At 36.0% G+C, this 22566-nt stretch overlaps 1 protein-coding gene across 17 annotated transcripts in view; it reads right to left on the minus strand.

The window, feature by feature from the left end:
• Positions 1–2694: 2694 nt before the first annotated feature.
• The window catches only part of MECOM (MDS1 and EVI1 complex locus), a 732881-nt gene continuing 713009 nt past the window's right edge, over positions 2695–22566 (minus strand). For all 17 annotated transcript variants that reach the window (XM_070753599.1, XM_070753600.1, XM_070753598.1 and 14 more), the window contains 7 exons: positions 17403–17569; positions 13914–13991; positions 10898–11067; positions 9978–10107; positions 6458–6694; positions 5367–5553; positions 2695–4289 (listed from right to left, as the gene is read on the minus strand). In XM_070753599.1, coding sequence (XP_070609700.1) covers positions 4167–4289; positions 5367–5553; positions 6458–6694; positions 9978–10107; positions 10898–11067; positions 13914–13991; positions 17403–17569 — 1092 coding nt within the window. In that variant the 3' untranslated portion in view covers positions 2695–4166. The remainder of the gene's footprint in view (positions 4290–5366; positions 5554–6457; positions 6695–9977; positions 10108–10897; positions 11068–13913; positions 13992–17402; positions 17570–22566) is intronic.

Below are 22566 nucleotides of genomic sequence, written 5' to 3' on the forward strand. Positions count from 1 at the left end.
CAAGTTTGTTTTCTGGCCACAGACTCCTTGCTTCTTTACTTGTTGGGCTCCATTAAGACATTAGCGTTTGGGTTTTTTTTTTAATGCTACATAAAGTGTCTCTCCCCACACACCCTCAATGAGAAAATGCAACTAAATCAAAGTTGCTGTCAATTTGTTTCCACAATTGGTTCTAGGGAGATAATGAATGCCAAAGACATTTTGATCTGTTCTAGCAAATAATTAATCAAAGAAAATGTGAAAGGAAGGAAAGAAACAAGGGATAATTAGAAGTGTTTCACTCGCCTATGCTCCATGCAGGGATAAATGATTGTGCAAATAAATGGGCATTCTTTTGAATAAACATAAAGGTTTAATGTTCAGAATGCACTAAAAGCAAAGGGTGGCTGACTGGTCACAGGCAGTTTGGCGAAAATATCCTGCTGGCATATAAATGGTCAGATGATTTACGGCAGCAATAAATTCCAAATATTGTGAATTGCTAGAGATGGTTAAACATGTCCAGTTCATGCATCTGAACTCTGGGAATGGCAGCAAAAGACTCCTGCACACAATCTCCTGCATACAGTGAAGCATCCAGAGCAAACTCGCATTGTCACGTAACATATCCCAGCGGCCGATAAGGTCCCACAGAGTTGGCCTTCTCCGGGTCCCGTCGACCAAACAATGTCGTTTGGCGGGCCCCAGGGGAAGAGCCTTCTCTGTGGCGGCCCCGGCCCTCTGGAATCAACTCCCCCCAGAGATTAGAAGGGCCCCCACCCTCCTTGTCTTTTGCAAATTACTTAAGACCCACCTTTGTCGCCAGGCATGGGGGAGTTAGGATATTCCTTCCCCTAGGCCATTACAAGTTATGCATGGTATGTTTGTGTGTATGCTTGGTTTTTATAATAAGGGTTTTTAGTTGTTTTATTAAATTGGATTGTTACATATTGTTTTTTATCATTGTTGTTAGCCGCCCCGAGTCTGCGGAGAGGGGCGGCATACAAATCCAATAAATAAATAAATAAATAAATAAATAATAATAATAATAATAATAATAATAATAATAATAATGAGACTTTGCCCCCCCCCCAACTTTGTTAAACTGGGTTTGCATGGCCAGCATATGGTCCAGTCAAGATCCAGAGCAAAACATTTTGTCATGATGACAGAATAGATATCATGCAATAATACAAGTATTAAAAAGCAGGGTTTTAAGCACTGTTTTACTTCTTGCCTCCCAAATTCTGCCTCTATAGGGTTCGGTCAAGAGCAAAAGATCAGGTCCACAAATTAAGGTCCAATCAAACTGACACACTGCTACTCTTACCCATGCTGAGAAATATTCTTGACTCAACTATTGGGGAACACATAGAAACATAGAAGTCTGACCGCAGAAAAAGACCTCATGGTTCATCTAGTCTGCCCTTATACTATTTTCTGTATTTTATCTTAGGATGGATCTATGTTTATCCCAGGCATTTATTAAATTCAGTTACTGTGGATTTATCTACCACATCTGCTGGAAGTTTGTTCCAAGGATCTACTACTCTTTCAGTAAAATAATATTTTCTCATGTTGCTTTTGATCTTTCCCCCAACTAACTTCAAATTGTGTCTCCTTGTTCTTGTGTTCACTTTCCTATTAAAAACACTTCCCTCCTGGACCTTATTTAACCCTTTAACATATTTAAATGTTTCGATCATGTCCCCCCTTTTCCTTCTGTCCTCCAAACTATACAGATTGAGTTCATTAAGTCTTTCCTGATACTTTTTATGCTTAAGACCTTCCACCATTCTTGTAGCCCGTCTTTGGACCCGTTCAATTTTGTCAATATCTTTTTGTAGGTGAGGTCTCCAGAACTGAACACAGTATTCCAAATGTGGTCTCACCAGCACTCTATATAGCGGGATCATAATCTCCCTCTTCCTGCTTGTTATACCTCTAGCTATGCAGCCAAGCATCCTACTTGCTTTCCCTACTGCCTGACAGCACTGTTCACCCATTTTGAGACTGTCAGAAATCACTACCCCTAAATCCTTCTCTTTTGAAGTTTTTGCTAACACAGAACTGCCAATACAATATTCAGATTGAGGATTCCTTTTCCCCAAGTGCATTATTTTACATTTGGAAACATTAAACTGCAGTTTCCATATTCTGAAAATGAACTCAAGCATGAGTCCAAAAGGTCGAAAAACTAAAACATCTGATCATGGTGAGTGACCCAGATTGGATCCTGCAACATTACCCTAGAATATTCAATGGAATTCAAAGTAGGTTGGACTTAGTTCATTTGGGGCGACGTAGAGATTCAAGACTGATTGCTCTTTTAACTCTGCCCCCAAGCCATGCCTTCTACAGCTTCATCTAACTGATAGATTTGGATTAGAGTTGATAATTATGATATTATAGCTAACTAAGGATATCTCCAAGAAAAAAATATTATTGATAAGTCCATTATACAAAAGAAAAAGGAAGCCATGAAAACAATGCCCTCATTTCAATAATCTTTTATTTTTTTTTAAATTTGATCCTCCCATAATAATGTACTGAAATGCATAACAGTTACATTGTACAAAGCATTTAAGGAAAGTACCTTGACTTGCTGGTTATTTCAAAATGAGATAATAAACAAAAGAAAAGTAAAATCTGGCCCCTTACCAAAAAAGGCAAAATACAGCCCACCCTCCCTACCCCGTCCCAAAAATAACAGAATACAGTTAATCATTTATTTATTGGGTTTTTTTCCCTTTTTTAAACATAAGTTTGGAACACTTCATTTTACAAATAGGATTAACATGAACATAACATCACATAGTTCGCAGACAACCAGCATAAAATATTGGGTACAATTTTCTTTTTCTTTACCAGAAGAATCATGCTTTCATGAAGAAATTTTTTTTTAGAATGCTTTATACATTTGAATCATTTTGCTTTATTACAAAAAAAAATCTCTAAATTGCCTCTATTCATTATTTAATTTCAGTAAAATGGGGGGGGGGAACGATAGTAAAAGAGGAATGTAAGACTTTGTTTTCAAACAGTTTGCACGCCGATAAATGCAGATCAGTTCACCTCTCTTTTTTCTTTTGAAGTTCATGGGTGCTCAGAAAAATGATAGTGAGGGGTTTTGGGTGGGTGGGGGAAACCAGACCAGTGCTATTCATTTCATATCAACAGTGCTACATTTAGCAAGAGTGCTTTTCTACTTAACCCACCAACAATTGTTTGCCAACAAATAAATACATGGTACAAGCAATATCAAAAAAGAAGAGGAAGAAATAATCAAAAGCAAAAAAATAAACACAAACAAGACAAAAACAAGCAATGACATGATTGTCTAAAATTAAAAATGCCTTTACAATAATAGGGGAAGTATTCGTTGAATTATAGTGGTATGTTTAATGACCATGGTCCATCATAAGTAAGATGCTGAAAGATGCACATCCTAGGATTACTGAATATTCAGATTTGTTTGTGTGTGTTTTTACAATATACACCGACGTCTTACATCGTCATCTCCTCTTATTTTCTATATTCAATTTATTTTTATAGTGTAATTCAGAAGGCAAAAACTAAAGAGAGGACAAGATATTGCCACTAAGTTCTAGGTTAATGGCTGGCGTACAAAGGCTTTGTCTTCCTCTGCGGCTTGAAATGCATGAAGCAAAACTGAAGTGGGCTGTATAGAAAAGCCTATCTCCAACTGTTCCTTAAGAAAACAGAACGATCCCTTCCCCCCCAATGAATGAAATCATTTTTGTAGTTGAGTGAAGTGCTCATGAGTATGTAGCAATAGAATCTTAACCCCTAAGTCCCTCCCTGGACAGGTGGAATGGAAGACACATATTTCCCATCAAGGTCTATTTGATCCATCTTTTCTGAATGTCGCATTGATCCTCAAAATGTCAGCAGCTGCCTTCACTGTGCAAAACAAAATATTGAGAATAAATAGTTTCTTCTTCTCCTTCTTCTTCTTCTTCTTCTTCTTCTTCTTCTTCTTCTTCTTCTTCTTCTTCTTCTTCTTCTTCTTCTAAATCATTGAGTTTAAGGTCACCTGACTTTAAACGTGACCTGTCAGATTTCTAAGGCATTCTGCTCTGCAGTCTTTTTAGTCATTAGTCTTCTAGCAAAGAGCCTTGTTGCTAGTTCGGACTTAGTCCCAATCCAGTTAACGATTGACAGGGTCATACGTGACTAATGGACTGGATGGCACCAGATTCCGCAGCAGCTCTCGCCATACTGTGCCACATGTTGGACGAAGAGTGTAGAGAGTCTTTGTCCGAGAGTGAAAGCATCATAGCGTAAGCCTAGGTCAATGAGAAATGAGAAAAGCAATTCTAAAAGTTAATAATAATAGTGTGTAGAACCACAATTTTGTCATTAATAATAATTCAAATCAAATTCAGTCTTTACTCTGTGATAGACCAGCTAATAAAACACAAGAGTCACAGCTAACACTATGTTACCACAGTCTCTGGCTGTCATTCTTTAGTGGAGAATGAACATAAGAATTCCCAGTGAGCACCTGCATAGGCAGATCCATAAGAAATAATGTGTTTCATCAATTGAATATTCCTCCACTGCATTGACACAATCTCTATTTGAAGGGGATTTTTATTTTGGTGTATTTTCCTTCAGTAACCTGGGAAGACATTGAATCTGACGTAGGAAAAGGCCCTTCCAATTTTGGGATTGTTACTTGACTGAGATATTTAGCTGCTTGGAAAAAATGTGCAGAGTGGTTGAATAAAGTGTTCTGGAGTTAGCAATTGTCATTTATGATTGTGCTTGACAATTTAGAAAAGGGTGTCGCTTACGCATCAGCCATCCTTTTCTTACTAGGGCCTCCGAAGCTTTGGGACAGAAAAACTGCAAGTACTACATATTATTAAATTTGCTACCTGTAAGATACATAGAAAAAAAATGAAACAAACACTGTTTGTTTCACTTCATGGAAAAGCTAGCCATTTCATTGGGAAGCTAGCCATTTCAGTTCAGTGAACAGGAATAAAGTCTTAATTTACTTTCTGGAAATAACTATTAAGCATTAAAATGGGACAGGTTGAAACCTATGCCTAAAAAATATTTTCAGATTGTGCTGTTTAGCAAATATCAGAAATAATGCTGATGCTGAACTAGGGGTTGGGTTTTTTTCCCTGCAAAAGAAAGGACCAAGGAAAAAAGACACATACATTCCTATGATTTATATTTGTCAAACTCCCAAGAGTTCCTTATGAGTTGAATTTGAAGATAGGAAAAATATTTGGCTGATTATTATTGTACATTCCTTATTCTCAGCCTCAATGTTTTGGTTTTATCTGGATTAGGCTGCTAATTGCATTTCCTTAGTTGTTCATCTTTTGCCTTTCCCAAGCGACTTTTACCTGGGATTTGGACTTGCGATGCAATGGCTGTTTTAAGTCTTCTGGCAAATGGGAGGTGGTGAATGCCGCCAATTCAGTTTCATCGAACTGGTTTTCTTCTAATTTCCTCACTTTGAGGCTATCGGTGAAGTGCCTTATATGGTCCAAAGCAGACAGTCCAGTTTTATTAAACTCGTCTTCCTTATACCTACAAAAAAGATGTTGAGATGAAACAGACATAGGTAAAAGTCAATGACCGTATTCATCATATGTTTAAACATAACCCTGGTTTCAATAAAATTAAATATAGGTTCTAGAACAGACTCACTTGGAACATTATTTTGCTAAGCATAATACACATTTCTCTTTTCCAAGCCTTTGTGCAAATTGACAAATAATAGTTAGCAAACATAAAGTAGTCATCTTCATATAGATTCATGACTAGCAACACAAGTCAATGTTTGTCTACTCAATAGTAAGACCCTTTCATGTTAAAAATGTACTTAACAATTGCAAACCAGATCCTGAAAACTGTTTCTTATAGGTTTTGAAAAAGTTCCTCCATGAAAACCCTTTTTCAGTTAATTTCCCACTATAACATTGCACATAGTTGACTTGATTCACTGATTGAGATAAACTGTTTTATATACTTTTTTTAAAAAATATTTTATTTATTGATTTTTAACAATTTAAAATCACACAACATAAAACAGTGCCTGACATATATTTACAAGCTACGTTCTGGAAAGGAAGGGAACGCCGCAATAAGAAAATAATGTGTGCATTGTAGGTTCCTCGGTTCTCTCTTGTTTGTTTTCTTGCAGACATTTCATTACCAAACAAGATAACATCATCAGAACACTATGGAATCCACAATCCTGAGCTAATGTTTTCTTTTAATGGTAAAATATTCTATATACAGTGCATTGGCACATGTCTCAGCACTTTATAATAGTACGTTAACATAAGAATGATTATCTACATTTATTGAAGAAATTGAATATTTTCATCTACCTGCAATAATATCCAGATATTTTCTGGGTAGATATGGGTCCCAACCAACCCATCCTGCCAATGCCATGTTTGATTCTATCGCTGAGATAAATACCTACCTGTCAGGAGAGGATTTGCAATGTATTTCCAATGCATTTGCATCTTCAAAATCACCCTCCGTTGGCTCTTCACATATGCTGCTTGTTGCAAGTTCTTTAACTGACTTCCCTGTTATTTCACTTTCTTCCTCTTCCTCTTCCATCATTACTTCATCTTCTGCTTCTTCATCTTCCAACAGGTCTGAATTCTGGCTTACTACTGGGGTCTTTTCATCCTTAAAGTGACTTCCATTCATTCTTTCAACAAGTAAAAATTAACAGTCAACACAAAATGATCTACAATTCTTTTGCAGAAGTCTGCTATAATTAAAATCTGCACTATTCAACTTTGTTCATTAATGTGTTACCATTTCTTTGAAATTTAATTCATAGCTGAACAGAATTCACAATTGTGAAACTAACACTGAGAAAAATTAGATTAGATTTAGATTCAATTCAACTGATAGATTATTTTTTTTATATTCTTCAAAAAAGAATTTCTATCTTATTCAGCAACAGCTTAAGGGAGGGGTTATTCATTTCATATCCTATCTGATTCTGTATTGTTTCCCACAGAAAAAATGCTTAAAACAATTTATGCAGTTTAATGAACAACAGTACTGGATAATTATATTCTAGTTGGTGAGTGATGAAATAACCATGAATTATGGTTACTCTGATGTCTTTAATGAAGAGAAGATATTTCTGTAGAGTGAAGGGCTGGAAATAAATTAGTGAAATTTTGTATGGGGACATCCTTGTTTTTAACTGCAATAACTCCATTTTATTTGCCTTCTATCTGACATATTTGCTTTCTATCTGACATAGTAAGAACAATCTTGACAATCGTAGAAGGCCATAAAATGAATTACTTTAAAAGAATATTATGTGATTTTTCCACTAATGGCAGTATTATGCATTATAATATAAGTATTATAACATCATTTATATTTGTATGAAGGACTACTCACTGAAAACCTTGCCAAACAGGAATTAGCAATGTCCATTGTGTTAAGGCAGTGAAGTACATTTAAATACTTTGACATTAAAATGGAATTAATCATCTTAAGCACATTATATTCCAAAATGGATTGAAGAAACAACCACATGAATTGTTGACATTGCTTAATATTACACCCGTAAGAATTTAATTATTTAGTTGTATGAATCATTCTCTGTCATTTTCCTCAGAGATAAGTTCTGATTAGCCTTACTTCTTTTAAACTTAAATATGTAAATAAACAGTCAATCGGAAGTCTACAGGCTTACTCAACCTATTCCCTAGAACCAAATTCTTCTTTTGACATGTAAAAAGAATGTTATTTCTCCTGTGACTGTGATTGGTTTTCTCTATAACTAGTCTATTTCGCAAAAGAGAATTAAATCATGTAAGAGGTTCTCTCATCATTGTCAAAATCATGTAGCCCTGCCCACAATTAAGTTTAGAAACTTTTAGAAAGTTAGTATCTTCATGGCTATTTCTTAATTTATAGCATTGAAGAAAAATAATCAGTCAGCAATTAATCAATAGCCAGTAATAATTCAAGAGCTACAAAGCATATAGAAATCACAATGAAAAATCACTAATAATTGGTCACTTTATAGTAGAGAATATTCTTGGCATGCTTTGTCAAAGTGTCCTGCTTAGTATGTTTTGGGTAATCAAAAGAATAATGAGTCATAAATCAGGGATTGCCAGATGGGAAATTTCAACAGTTGGAGAATTTGTTGCGAAAAGTACTTGGATTTAAATCAAACTAATAAAAGCCATATGATTAAAAAATGGCAGATTTACTAATTACATTTTAATATGCCCTATTTCTCCAAGAATGAATATCTTTTAAATATAATCTAAAAATGATAAATTTTAAAAGAAAACAGTGAAAGATCCACTGTTTTTTCTTATAGAATCTTCTTACATAAGGGGATCTTGAAACCAGATGGGAAACATACTAAAACATGGCCATAATATAAAAAGAAAATCTCAATATTAATGCAATGTACAAATACTTGTCTTTATTAATATAGGCCTATTAGTTTTGATCCCAACATTAAAGTAAGCAAGAAACAAAAAGGGCATGATGGCATACAGTAGCTACTTTGTAGTGAAAACTGCACTGACGTAGTCAGACTAATTTATTAAAGATAAACATTTTTATAGAAATTTATCCAATTACATCAAAACTTTTGGTAGACAAGGGTCACACTTGACCTCTGAATGATTTGCTGTGGGTTACTTTAAAAAATAAACAGGATCATAGCAAAGATAGCCCTGGGGCCAAGACAAAACTAAAGTAGGGAATACAATACAAATTAAATTAACCAAATAGAGTTAATCAATCATATTGTATTTTTCAGAGTATAAGACACACCTTTTTCCTCCCTATAAGATGCTGAAAATTCAGGTGCATCTTATACTCTGAATGTAGCTTTTTTCAAAGCTTCCCCCCCCCCCCAGTCCTAACTAGGTGCTCATGATTTCCCCAGCTCTTACCTTGCAGGTTCTTTCATTGTTACTCTTTTCAAACAATGTTTTCCAAGCCCTAAGTCTTTGCAGGTTTTTTTTTTATTGTTCTAACTTGCTCCAAATGTTTCTTTCCAGCCCTGACCAGGTGCTAATGATTTTCCCAGCTCTTACTGGCTTACTGGTAAGCAGATTCTTTCCCCTATTTTTCTCCCCAAAAACTAAGGCGCGTCTTATATTCTGGTGCATCTTATACTCCAAAAAATATGGTATTTCAACCTATCATTTCATAAGATCTGGAGTTGGTGAGGTGAGACTATGTATCTCCTACTTTTTATACAGTCCAAAACAATTTCTAATTCCTGGATCAGACGTGCAAAACTAAGTGAAAACTGAAAACACTGATGCAAATTTTAGAAAGACTAAGCAACATGCAAAGAAGCCCATTCAATAGCCAAATATTGTGAAGATTTTGTTAATTTTAACTCCAAATCTCAATTGGGGGAAGGGGGGAAGCTGTAAACCTCTCTCATATTAAGCTAATTTGAAAATTAAACAGTTCAAAGTTGTTGATTTATTTCGATACTTCTTGTCAGAATACCAGATTTTGATTTGGAATTTAACAGTTTTGGTTATGCTAATGTCATTACATTTCATTTTGATAACCATCAAGCAGATCCAAACTTACATCCAAGTTGTATATTGGGAATGTCACATCAGAACATATTGCTTTGACTACGTAGAAAACACAATAAAGAACAAAAAGCTTTAAATTAATTTGTTCTACATGTTTCAAACTGTAAAAGAAAAGTTGATGAAATGTTTTGAATAAAACCAAGTTAGTTTTGAGAGTTGAAGTTTATAATGGAAGAACAATAATGTATAGTTTATATTAATAGGCACATTTTATTTATAAAGTTTGTGTAATCAGCCCAATGAAACTATGTCTGGTATTCCAACATCTTTAAAGTCAATCTTAGTTTTGCCCAATTATTTAAAAAAAAAAATGAGCTGGAAGAAACAGACAGAAAAAATCTGCTATTGATTGAGTCCAGCAATAGTAAAAGAACATCTTACCTTTCCTCTGAATTATTGTGGCTGCTATTCCCAATAAAATTCCGAATTTCAGTGAAGTATGAGTCTTCTTTATCATCTAAGATAGCCCCTGTGCTTTCAAGTTCAGAGTGAGGTGAAGATGTAGCAGTACCTTTACAAAGAAAGAAAGCAGATAGATAGATAGATAGATAGATAGATAGATAGATAGATAGATAGACAGTTATAATTTATTTTTGAGGAGGAAGAAGATGCATAATTTTTGTAAACTTGAATGAAATCTTAAGGGTTGTAGTCCTTGTTTGACTGTAAAGTCTACTTAGGGACAGCTCACATATTAACAGCATAATACCCATCCATTTCATTGATTTTTAAAGATATCACTAAGAGTCTACTTATAACTGTGAAAATGTGATACTGGTACATGTATCTGATATTTGTGCATTCAAATGCCTTCCTTTTTAAAAAGTGCCATGCCCATTTAATAATACACAAATAACTTGACTCTGCTGGGGATGTCTACATAATGGTACTTATTCTTGTATATAGCATTCTACATAGTTAGCAAAAAAAAATTAGCAGGATGCTAATTCTTAGGAGGAAACTCTAGGCTAGGTTTTGGGGCTGTACCCAAGCTTTTGGATGCTAAGTGTTAAAAGATTTACATTAAAATTAACCAAGAAGTAGATACAATGGAACCAATATGTAAACATGGTGAAGGCATACTTTTCCTAATCTGCTAATCTTGTTTTAACTTCAGGGTAAAAATCTAAAGATTGAACATTTTTATTTTGACTACATACATTTGTTTTTAGAAAACTGAAAATTATTGCAGTTATATGGAATGATAGTGTTCCAATATAGTTAAAATACTCCTGGCAATTCCTTTGTAATTATGAGTTTTAGTAGGTAGTTTGGTATTAAAAGGGAAGGAAGTTACATACCAGACATATTGCCGTTTTCATGTTTTTTGAGATGTCTATCCAAGTTAGTTTGTTGGCCAAAGCACCTATCACATAAATGACATTTAAAGGGTTTCTCCTTGTTGTGGATATTTCGGACATGCCTCTGTAGATTAGATGATATGCTGAAAGACCTGTCACAGTATTTGCATCTGAAAATAAATATAAAATATGAAAGGATATATAACTAATCCAGCAATACTCTCCTGATATAAATACAGAAGTTTTTTTTTAAAAAAATATTATTTCCCGTTATGAACAATGTTCGATTCTTTGACCCTATAATTCATTTTGCTTTATTTTTTAAAGCCTGGATTGAAGTAGGTTTTATGAATGCTGGAAGCTACTCTCTTCAGAAAGGGAAATGCTGGAAGAATGTACTTCTTCTGTGAGGGGGATCTTGGAGTCATAGTGGACAAACATTTAAATATGAGCCAGCAGTGTGTTGCCAAAAAAGCTGCATTAAAGAGGGATAGAATCAAGAGCACGTAAAATGTTAATACCACTTTATAAGGCATTAGTAAGGCCACACATTCAGTTTTGGTTGCCACGATGCAAAAAGGATGTTGAGACTCTAGAAAGAGTGCAGAGAACACAGATGATTAGGGGGACTTTAGGCTAATACATATGAAGAATGGTTGTAGAAATTAGGTATGTCTAGTTTAATGAAAATAAGGACTAGGGAAGACATGATAACAATGTTCCAATATCTCTGGGATTGCCACAAAGAAGAGGGAGTCAAACTATTCTCCAAAGCACCTGAGGGTAAAACAAGAAGGAATGGGTGGAAACCAATCAAGGAGAGAAGCAACTTAGAACTAAGGAGCAATTTACTGTCAATTAGAACAATTAATCCGTGGAACAGCTTGCCTCCAGAAGTTGTGAATGCTCCAACACTGGAAGTTTTTAAGATGTTGGATAACCATTTGTCTGAAGTGATGCAGGATTTCACACCTAAGCAGAGGATTGGACTAGAAGATCTCCAAGGTCCCTTCCAACTCTTCTCTTCTCTTTTCTTCTACTCTACTCTACTCCAATCTTTCATACCAATGCAAGTAACAGCCCTGCTGGATCTTATGCAAGCATTTTATCTCTTAAGTGGTCAGCCACTTGTCCCTACAATGCTCCCATCCAGAAGATGCCTGACTAATAGCAAAGGCAATTTAGTGTTCAAAACTAATGGACGTTGAACGGTCTATCTGCTATGAATTTATTCAATCCTTTAAAAAAAAAAAAAACAGCCATTCAAGTTATTAGACAGCTTTTGACTTTATGAAAGAAATGTACTTTCTGGTTATATATTTTATGGTATATGTGTCATGTTGTTATGAGATAAATGTGGGAAAAAAATAAAAATCTTGGGGGGAAAAGTTAGTAGACAGATAGCTGTGATGATGAGTTCCACAATTTAATTTTGTATGATGAAGAGCTAGATTTGTTGTTGTTGTTCTACAGAAAACACTTTATTGGATGACACAAAACAAAGCTTTGAAAGAGAAAGAGAGAAAAATCCATTTTTTCATCCATTTAAAATCCATTTTTCACACCCATCTATTTTTGGTATTCTGTTGTTTCCAATTTGGTCTATTTGTGGGATATTAAACCAAGGCGCCACATCTTATGAAGCTTTGTTGGAAATATTTCCAATAACTTTAGGCAAATAATGTCCCTGCAATTTCCCTTTTAAAAAAGTTCGTACAAATGTTTTTCTGTTTAATTTAAATGAAGAAACACAGTGTTTTAGCATTAAAAATGTATAACTTACATAATCATACATTTCCACTGTATATGTTAAAAAGCATGGTACCAAAGTTTTAAATATGCAAAGAAACATGGGATTTTAGTTTCACACCATGAGAAAACCAAATGTAGTTGGAGGAGAAAACCTGAAACTTCTAAGATTAAGGAGGCATGGCACTCTTTTCCCCATTCAATGTTATACTGTATGAAAAAAACTTCCTTAAAGATTTCGCTTTTTTCAATGGCTAATCCTGGAGGAAATACAGTTATCTCCCCAAATGCAGAAATAAACAATCCAAATCTTTAATATCTTGCCAAAATGAGTAGTTTAGTCTATCTCTTGGGTACTAGAGGCATCAATTTTCATATTCTACAGTGGTTTGAAATCCCCAAAGCCTTTACTGCATTGCTATTTAAGCCATTACTAAGACATACTATAACTATTCCAAATTGTTTAGCTGGCACCTGGCCAATAGGCTACATCAACATTATCCTCTCCCTTGCCCAATCGTCTATTATTCCTGTACTTCAAAACATCTCTGCTACTTTGTGCATTAAGTGAATTATTGAGGGTAGAAATTATGCATTACATGGCTAATTGTTTCTGGCTGTTAGGCAGTAGAAGCGCGTAACAGATTTTAAGATGTTATTTAAAACATGAATTAAATTACATGACAGATGACTTCTCAAATAAATTCAGGACTAAGGGAAATCTTCTTTCTTTTGCAAGACAAAATGTATACTAATATATTTTGTTTGTTTAGAACTGAGCTTCCCTTTGATTCCATGGAACAGAATTTCATTTCAATAAACGAATAGTATCCATGTGTCTAATTTCCATGAGGTCTCCTGATTAAGCACTATAGAGATTGATAGAATTCATCAGCAGAGATGCAGTTTAAAGTAGTTTCAAGATAAAGGCATGACGCTAAACAATAAACTATGATAACCATTTTTAAAAAGCTTGCTCTCAGTCCTGCTGTTTGATAAGACTTGCTAATATTCCATAACATTTTGTTGAAGTATCCTGGAATCTATTTTGATACATATTAATTGTAATCTATTATCAATTATATTTAATGGACCACATTCAAAAAACTTTGATTTACTTGTATTAGGTAGTGAGTTTTGGTAGTCAAAGGCTGAAGAAGCAATTATAATATATTGAATATTGACAATAATATTTCTCAAATAAGAAACACATGTTTTTTTCTGTCCCTACACCTGCCAGATATACACCAATTCATTTATATTTTACCTGTATGGTTGTTCTCCAGTGTGTGTCCTCAGATGCCGAGTTAGATTTGCAGATCTTGGAAAAATCTTGCCACAGTATCTATTATTGGAAAGTAAATAAAAATAATTTATTTTATGTCATATAAAGGAATTGCTGGTTCATATATAATCTCTAACACACCTTGAACAGAAACATTTCTAGGATATTTAAAAATTTCTGAAAACAGATATACTAAATAAATTACATTGAAAACTTTTCCAGAATAAAGTAGCAATTTACCAAATTATCTATAGCAATAGCAATAGCATTTAGACTTATACACCGCTACATGGTGCTTTTACAGCTCTCTCTAAGCAGTTTACAGAATCAGCACATTGCCCCCAACAATCTGGGTCCTTATTTTACCCAACTTGGAAGGATGCAAGGCTGAGTCAACCTTGAGCCCGTGGTGAGATTTGAACTGCTTGAACCACAGCTAGTAGTTAGCTGAAATAGCCTGCAGTGCTGTGCTCTAACCACTGTGCCACCCTGGATCTGTCACATCTATGCATAATATCTGCTTTCAATTTAATTTTCACTTTATGAAAATATATTTTTAAGGAGCTCAGAATTTAGATTGATAGAAACTTATCTTAAATTATTTGTTATATCGGGTGTGCTAAAGCTGAACTATCACTACATTATTGAGATCCAATCTTAAAATTCTCAGAAGATGCATATGAAAGAAGCTGACATATTTAGGAATCTGATATTTCAAATATTAAATACATATGGTTACATTCTGATAAACAGCCGAGATACAAGCAACCGCTTTTTAAAAATAAAAATAATAGAAGTAGAACTTTCTAATAGGAGTAGCACATTGTTTTAGAAAAACCTCTTCCAGAAAATATTTATGAAATATTTTCATAAGTATTTCAATTGAATTTTACTTTTTGACCAGGCAAAGCTAATATGGCGTAGTGCCATATTGCCAAATCTGTTATCTTCCTTATGAATATGAAGAAAGTCTATGCTACAAAAAGTGGGCATGAATTGTGAATTAACAGACTTTCTTCTATAGTAAATATCAGTTGTGCACAATGATTCTCATTAAGAAATATTTCTGTTAACTTCACTTTCCTTATTCCATGCAAACTAAAAGCCATAATGTAAAATAGGCCAAATTCAATGCTGGCTGACATAGTGGACAAGATGGGAAGCCATATGAATTTGACAAATAAATAAATTTCACAATACCAAATTATAAATGGCACCGGACCAGATTATCTCAGGGACTGCCTTCTGCTGCACGAATCCCAGTGACCAGTTATGTCCCACAGAGTGGGCCTTCTCTGGGTCCCGTCAACTAAACAATGTCGTTTGGCGGGACCCAGGGGAAGAGCCTTCTCTGTGGCGGCCCAGGCCCTTTGGAACCAACTCCCCACCAGAGATTAGAATTGCCCCCACCCTCCTTGCCTTTCGTAAGCTTCTTAAAACCCACCTCTGCCATCAGGCATGGGGGAACTGAGATATTCTTTCCCCCTAGGCCTTACAATTTACACATGGTATGTTTGTATGTATGTTTGATTTTATAATAAGACTTTTTTTAGTTGTTTAGTATTGGATTGTTACATGCTGTTTTTTTTATCACTGTTGTTAGCCGCCCCGAGTCTGCGGAGAGGGGCGGCATACAAATCCAATTAATAATAATAATAATAATTGCAAACAATTTAACACATGTAAAATATCTCTCACTCTCTGTAACAGTGGCACAGGTCTTTTAATAGAACAAGTAAACATGTTCTATCAAGTCTTCTTTCTTTTAAAAAGGTACCTTGAATGGCTATACAGTATACAGATGTTTCCATATTTTTTGTTAAAAATGTCCAAACTCTTAAAATTGTATCAGTCAGGGTGAGTGGAAACTTTGTAACTTGTCAAGAGCATTACTGGATTATTCAATCCTTAAATTCTGACCAATTTTGAAATTCAAATTTGCACTATAATGAGCTGTGAAACTCATGAAATTTAGAGGTCAAGTAAAAGGCTTCTTTTTAAGTTAGTAAATGGTTTTCCACTTAGGGCTTAAGAGACTGCAGATAGCTGTATGCTTCATCCAACTCTGAGACAAAACTTCCATTGATTTCTTTTAGAAAGATGTTGATTTGAGCTGAAGATTTGCAGTGACAACTTTGTGTTTTTTTCTCACCTCTCCTAATCATTCACAGATCTTATGTACTTTTCCTTCTTGCATTATCAAAGGGAAAAAAAGGAAAACAGCCTTTCAATTCATGATCAGGGAGGAAAAATGATGAGGGAAAAGATCACACGTTTATATAAAGGTGACGAGGAAATTTTGGAACACACTTGTGTGTGAAATGTTTGGGCCTCATTTATCAAGCTTATGGGAAAGTAGGACAAAATTCCTCCTGTAATTGCAAACAAACACAAAATCAAGCCCTGTGCCCATATCTTTCTGAAGAAAGAACCTTTTAAAACGCCAGTGACCCAGCATCATCTCTATTAATCACATGGTTTTGAGTAGTTTCTAAAGTAAACATAGCTGCTTGCAAGGGAAAGGAGCAATGAAGGGCTACCAAAATTTTTACCGTCACACTGTGGACGTGGCTTATGCAGGATGCCCTGCATTGTCTTTCAACTTTTCTGCTCAGGTAATCTCACACTACTCACAAGAGCCTACAAAACTTTTGCCAGACCCATCCTGGACTACTGCTCATCTGTCTGGAACCCATAACACATCTCAGACATCAACACCCTTGAAAATGTCCAAAGATATTTCACCAGAAGAGCCCTTCACTCTTCCACTCGAAACAGAATATCCTACGAAAATACACTAACAATCCTGGGCCTAGAAAGCCTAGAACTACGGCGCCTAAAACACGACTTGAGTATTGCCCACAAGATCATATGCTGCAACGTCCTACCAGTCAATGAATACTTCAGCTTCAACAACAACAACACAGGAGCACACAACAGATTCAAACTTAATACGAACCGCTCCAAACCTGACTGTAAAAAATATGATTTCAACAATCGAGTTATCGAAGCGTGGAACTCATTACCAGACTCAATCGTCTCAACCCCTAACCCCCAACATTTCTCCCTTAGACTCTCCACGATTGACCTCTCCAGGTTCCTAAGAGGCCAGTAAGGGGCGTACATAAGTGCACCGGTGTGCCTTTCGTCCCCTGTCCAATTGTCTTCTTTTCTCTCGCTTTTCATATATATTTTCTTCCTTTCATATATCCTCTCCTATAAGTTCACTTTTACCCTTATATATATTACTACATGTCTATTTTTCTTCCTATGTATTTATGTATTGGACAAATGAATAAATAAATAAAATAAATAAATAAAATCTTTCAGTGCAAATTGGGTGCTCTGGGGTGGAGGCTCCATTTTCGCTACTCTACTGCAATCCCCCCCCCCCCGTCCAGGCAGTAGCCCACCCCTGGAAAGGAGACATTACGGGATAAAACTTTGAAGTAATTAGGAGACAGAAATTACCTGCAGGTATAACGTTCCTTCCCCTTGCGAAGAAGATTCTCAGGCAAGGTGTTGGGAGGGGCTCTGAAGTTGAACATGGAAGGAACAGACTGAATGAGATCACCTGCATCTGGTTTCAGGCTGCTGAAACTTTCCAGCTTCTCGGCCATGTTTTCTATGGCAGACATCTGTAAAATGGGAAAGATAAGGTGAGTGCAAATTCTTAGACATCCAGTACAAAGAGGAAAGTTAAAGATTACAGGTACTCCTCAACTTACAACCAGTTGCTTTGTGACTGTCTGAAATTACAACAGTTCTGAAAATAAGTGACTGGTCTTTGCACGTCAGACCTTCGTGTGACTTCCACAGTCATGTAATAACAATTCAGACAGTTGGCCACTGGGATATATTTACAACAGGATATATTTACAAAATATGGTTGCAAATATAAACAGGGTCATATGGTCACCATTTATTTTATTTATTTTATTTATTTTATTTATTTTATTTATTTTATTTATTTTATTTATTTTATTTATTTTATTTATTTTATTTATTTTATTTATTTTATTTATTTTATTTATTTTATTTATTTTATTTATTTTATTTATTTTATTTATTTTATTTATTTTATTTATTTTATTTATTTTATTTATTTTATTTATTTTATTTTATTTATCTTATTTATCTTATTTTATTTATTTTATTTATTTTATTTATTTTATTTATTTTATTTATTTTATTTATTTTATTTATTTTATTTGATTTGATTGATTGATTGATTGATCGATTGATTGATTTCTATGCCGCCCTTTTCCTGAGACCCAGGTCAGCTCACAGTAAACCTTTCCAATGAACAAACTCAATCGGAGGGAATCTGGATTCATTTAATAGCAATAGCATTTAGACTTATATACTGCTTCATAGTGCTTTTACACCCCGCTCTAAGCCATTTACAGAATCAGCATATTGCCCCCAACAATTTGGATCCTCATTTTATCTACCTCGGAAGGATGGAAGGCTGCGTCAACCTTGAGCCGACAGTGAGATTTGAACTGCTGAACTACAGGTAGCAGTTAGCTGAAGTAGCTGCAGTGCTGCACTCTAACCACTGCACCACCCTGGCTCTTTAATAACTGCATGATTCGCTTTACTGAGCCATGATTAGAATGCAGTACTGCAGGCTAACTCACTACTCATTCCAGTAGTTCGATTTTGAACGGCTCAAGGTTGACTCAGCATTCCATCTTTCTGAGGTTGGTAAAAATGAAGACCCAGATTGTTGTGGGCAATATGCTGACTCTGTAAACCACTTAGACAGGGTTGTAAAGCACTGTAAAGCGGTATATAAGTCTAGGTGCTATTGCTATTAACAACTGAAATGATTTATAGAAAAGAAGGACTAGAGGGGACATGGTAGCAGTTTCCCAATATTTGAGAAGTTGCCACAAAGAAGAGGAAGTCAACTTATTTTCCAAAGCACCAAATAAAAGAAACAATGGATGTAGGAGAGAAGCAACTTGAAATTAAAGAGAAACTTCCCAACAGTGAGGAAAATTAACCAGTGGATCAGCTTGACTTCTGAAACAGTGGGCGCTTCATCACTGGAGGTTTTTAAGAGACTGGACAGTCACTTGTCTGAAAGGGTATAGAGCCTCCTTCTTGAACAGGGGGTTGGACTAAAAGAAGCCCCCTTGACGGTCCCTTCTACCTCTATTCTGATTGATTTAAAAATTGTGGCAAGAAAATCAAGTGCAACTCACTTAAGAAGCATCTTGCTTAAATATGTGAATCCTGGTCCTAATTATGGATATAAGTTGAGGACTACCTATTGTTGTGGTTAGCTCTGGCCCTGCTCCTGCCCCAAGGACTGTGGATGTGGGGGGGACATCCACATGCTGCAGGCCTGTTTTGCCCCCGGTGGAATCTGCTGATGAAGGCTCCTCTGACCAAGAAGACATGAGTGACAGGGAGGAGGAGACTGTGGCCGACAGCTCAGAAGGAGATCAATTATCTCGCTCCTCCTTGGATTCAGAACAAAAGTTAATGATACAGCCACGCATGCGGAGAGCGATGCATAGGCAACAACAACTGAGAGATTATTATCAAAGAAAATGAGGCCACCTGTGGTTGGGTGGGGCTGTGGTAATTAGTGAGGCTGCTATAAGTAGCAGCCTGTGGGTTTGGCCATTGTGGAGGATTATCTGATCGTTATGTTTCGTGACTGCTTTACTGACTTTGACTTTTTGTGTGCTGATTTTTACCCGCTTTGAAACTAAACCAGGGCAAAGTATGTGTCACTTTGTGAAAGAAGGGCTGTGAATTGCCTCACAGCTGCAAGCTAAGTATCACAGAACTGATAAGGGACTTGTACAAATTACCAGTTTGTTTGGAGACGAGTGTTCTTTGCTATACCAAAAGAGGGCTTGGTTTAAGTGAATTTTCATTATAAAGAACATTGTTTTGAATTTTCAAACGTGTGTGTGTCTGAAATTTGTACCTGTGAATTTTTGGGAGGATTCTACCAGAGAGCCCGACAGAACACCTATACTCCAAAGGCTTCATTTTTAAGAAGAGCATATTACTTAGATCTCCTGAAAATTAACCAGTGCATTCTCTTGTCAGAAGGAAGTTAGGAGTTTTATTTTAACGACAATAGGTAATCTTATATTTCTTTCATAGAAACATAGAAACATAGAAGACTGACTGCAGAAAAAGACCTCATGGTCCATCTAGTCTGCCCTTATACTATTTCCTGTATTTTATCTTACAATGGATATATGTTTATCCCAGGCATGTTTAAATTCAGTTACTGTGGATTTACCAACCACGTCTGCTGGAAGTTTGTTCATGCATGTTTCTTTACTCTGATACAAGATCTGGTCTAACTAAATGGATCAGAATGACTTTCCCTAATTAAAATGAATAAATGTAATTTATTTCTTAATAAACCTGTACTGTATATTCCTAAAAAGAAAACTGCAGAGGAGACCGGCACAGACCAATAAGAAAGAAGAAGGAAATACCAAGTGCTACCAGATGTGATCCTCTCTAATGGAATGTTAAAAGGCACAATTATGCCCCACAGCATAATGTGATGACAAAAACCTCACACTGCTGGAAACAATTCTACATAAAGTAGCATTCCATTAAGTTAAGAATTAATGCGTATCGTGATTCAACCTCACAATTCATGTTAAATCACCATAACATTTTCTTATGTATTTTTAAAATCACTGCCGTTCACCAAAACATTATCCAACTGCAATGAAGCTGTAAAATCACCCCCTCTTGCTCCGAAGGATTGTTGAATTGGCCCCAGAGAAGGCTTATGTTCACAAAAGCATGGGTGGCAATGAGAAAATGAAGACGAATGCTTGAAAATCTGATTTTCTCTTATACTGCATTCACAAATGCTCCAATCTTATTTAGCACTGATAGAAAGTTAGAAACATAGAAACATAGAAGACTGATGGCAGAAAAAGACCTCATGGTCCATCTAGTCTGCCCTTATACTATTTCCTGTATTTTATCTTACAATGGATATATGTTTATCCCAGGCATGTTTAAATTCAGTTACTGTGGATTTACCAACCACGTCTGCTGGAAGTTTGTTCCAAGGATCCACTACTCTTTCAGTAAAATAATATTTTCTCATGTTGCTTTTGATCTTTCCCCCAACTAACTTCAGATTGTGTCCCCTTGTTCTTGTGTTCACTTTCCTATTAAAAACACTTCCCTCCTGAACCTTATTTAACCCTTTAACATATTTAAATGTTTCGATCATGTCCCCCCTTTTCCTTCTGTCCTCCGGACTATACAGATTGAGTTCATTAAGTCTTTCCTGATACGTTTTATGCTTAAGACCTTCCACCATTCTTGTAGCCCGTCTTTGGACCCGTTCAATTTTGTCAATATCTTTTTGTAGGTGAGGTCTCCAGAACTGAACACAGTACTCCAAATGTGGTCTCACCAGCGCTCTATATAAGGGGATCACAATCTCCCTCTTCCTGCTTGTTATACGTCTAGCTATGCAGCCAAGCATCCTACTTGCTACATGGAAAAAGGGTTGTCTGGCTTCTATGTTCAAAATAAAGATACAAAGCGATTTGGATAATTTGGAGGATGATGCTTCGTCCCCCCTCCAAAATCAACACTGAGTTGCTTTGTGGAAAGATTATTCATACTTGCTAGCACTAATATTTTTCCCTCCTTTGCCCATAACCTATCTTCTCATTTCAGATTTCCAACACCAAGTACAAATTGTACAGAGTACCACTGCCAATTTACCAAATGTCTTTCATCAAACATCATGCAAAAGGGGGGGGGGGGGAATTCTCAAAGGAACGTCAAGATACATTTACTTGTCAGGAGACAAATGGGAAAGCAAAGAGAAGCAGCGAGGGCTCAAAGCTCTGGGGTTTGATTCGTAATCACTCAGCTGCTAAAACATTCTCCAAAGGTGGAAGTGGACAAGGCATTTGTCAATAGGAAGGGTTTTGACAGGTACTGATCGTAAGGCCAATGATGATGGTAGGTCAAGATAGGAGATAATGCCATCCTAATAAAGCAAGCTTATTACTGGCCCACATTTTTCACCCATTCCTATGTCTCCTTCCAGAACCAACTGCAGTTTATTTATTTATTTATTTTATTTATTAAATTTGTATGCCGCCCCTCTCCGTAGACTCAGGGCGGCTCACAGCAGTAATAGAAAAACAATATACAATACAAATCTAATAATTAAAACTAAAACCCCATAATTTTAAAAAACATGCACACAACATACCATACATAAACAATACAGGCCTGGGGAAGTTATCTCAGTTCCCTCATGCCTGACGACAGAGGTGGGTTTTAAGGAGCTTACGAAAGGTGAGGACGGTGGGGGCAATTCTGATCTCTGGGGGGGAGTTGGTTCCAGAGAGTCGGGGCCGCCACAGAGAAGGCTCTTCCCATGGGTCCCACCAAACGATATTGTTTAGTCGACAGGACCCGGAGAAGGCCAACTCTGTGGGACCTAACTGGTCGCTGGGATTTGTGCGGCAGTTACGGTTCTCGCTGCATTTAAGCCTTTGTAATTGTTAGTGAGGTAACAAATTTTACCAATAATTTACACAATTAATCCTTGACTTACAACCAGGATTGGGTTCCTCCTGGTTTGGACTGATTCGTCCAAACCAGT

The sequence above is a fragment of the Erythrolamprus reginae genome, chromosome 5 (assembly GCF_031021105.1).
Source record: "Erythrolamprus reginae isolate rEryReg1 chromosome 5, rEryReg1.hap1, whole genome shotgun sequence".
NCBI lineage: Eukaryota > Metazoa > Chordata > Lepidosauria > Squamata > Dipsadidae > Erythrolamprus > Erythrolamprus reginae.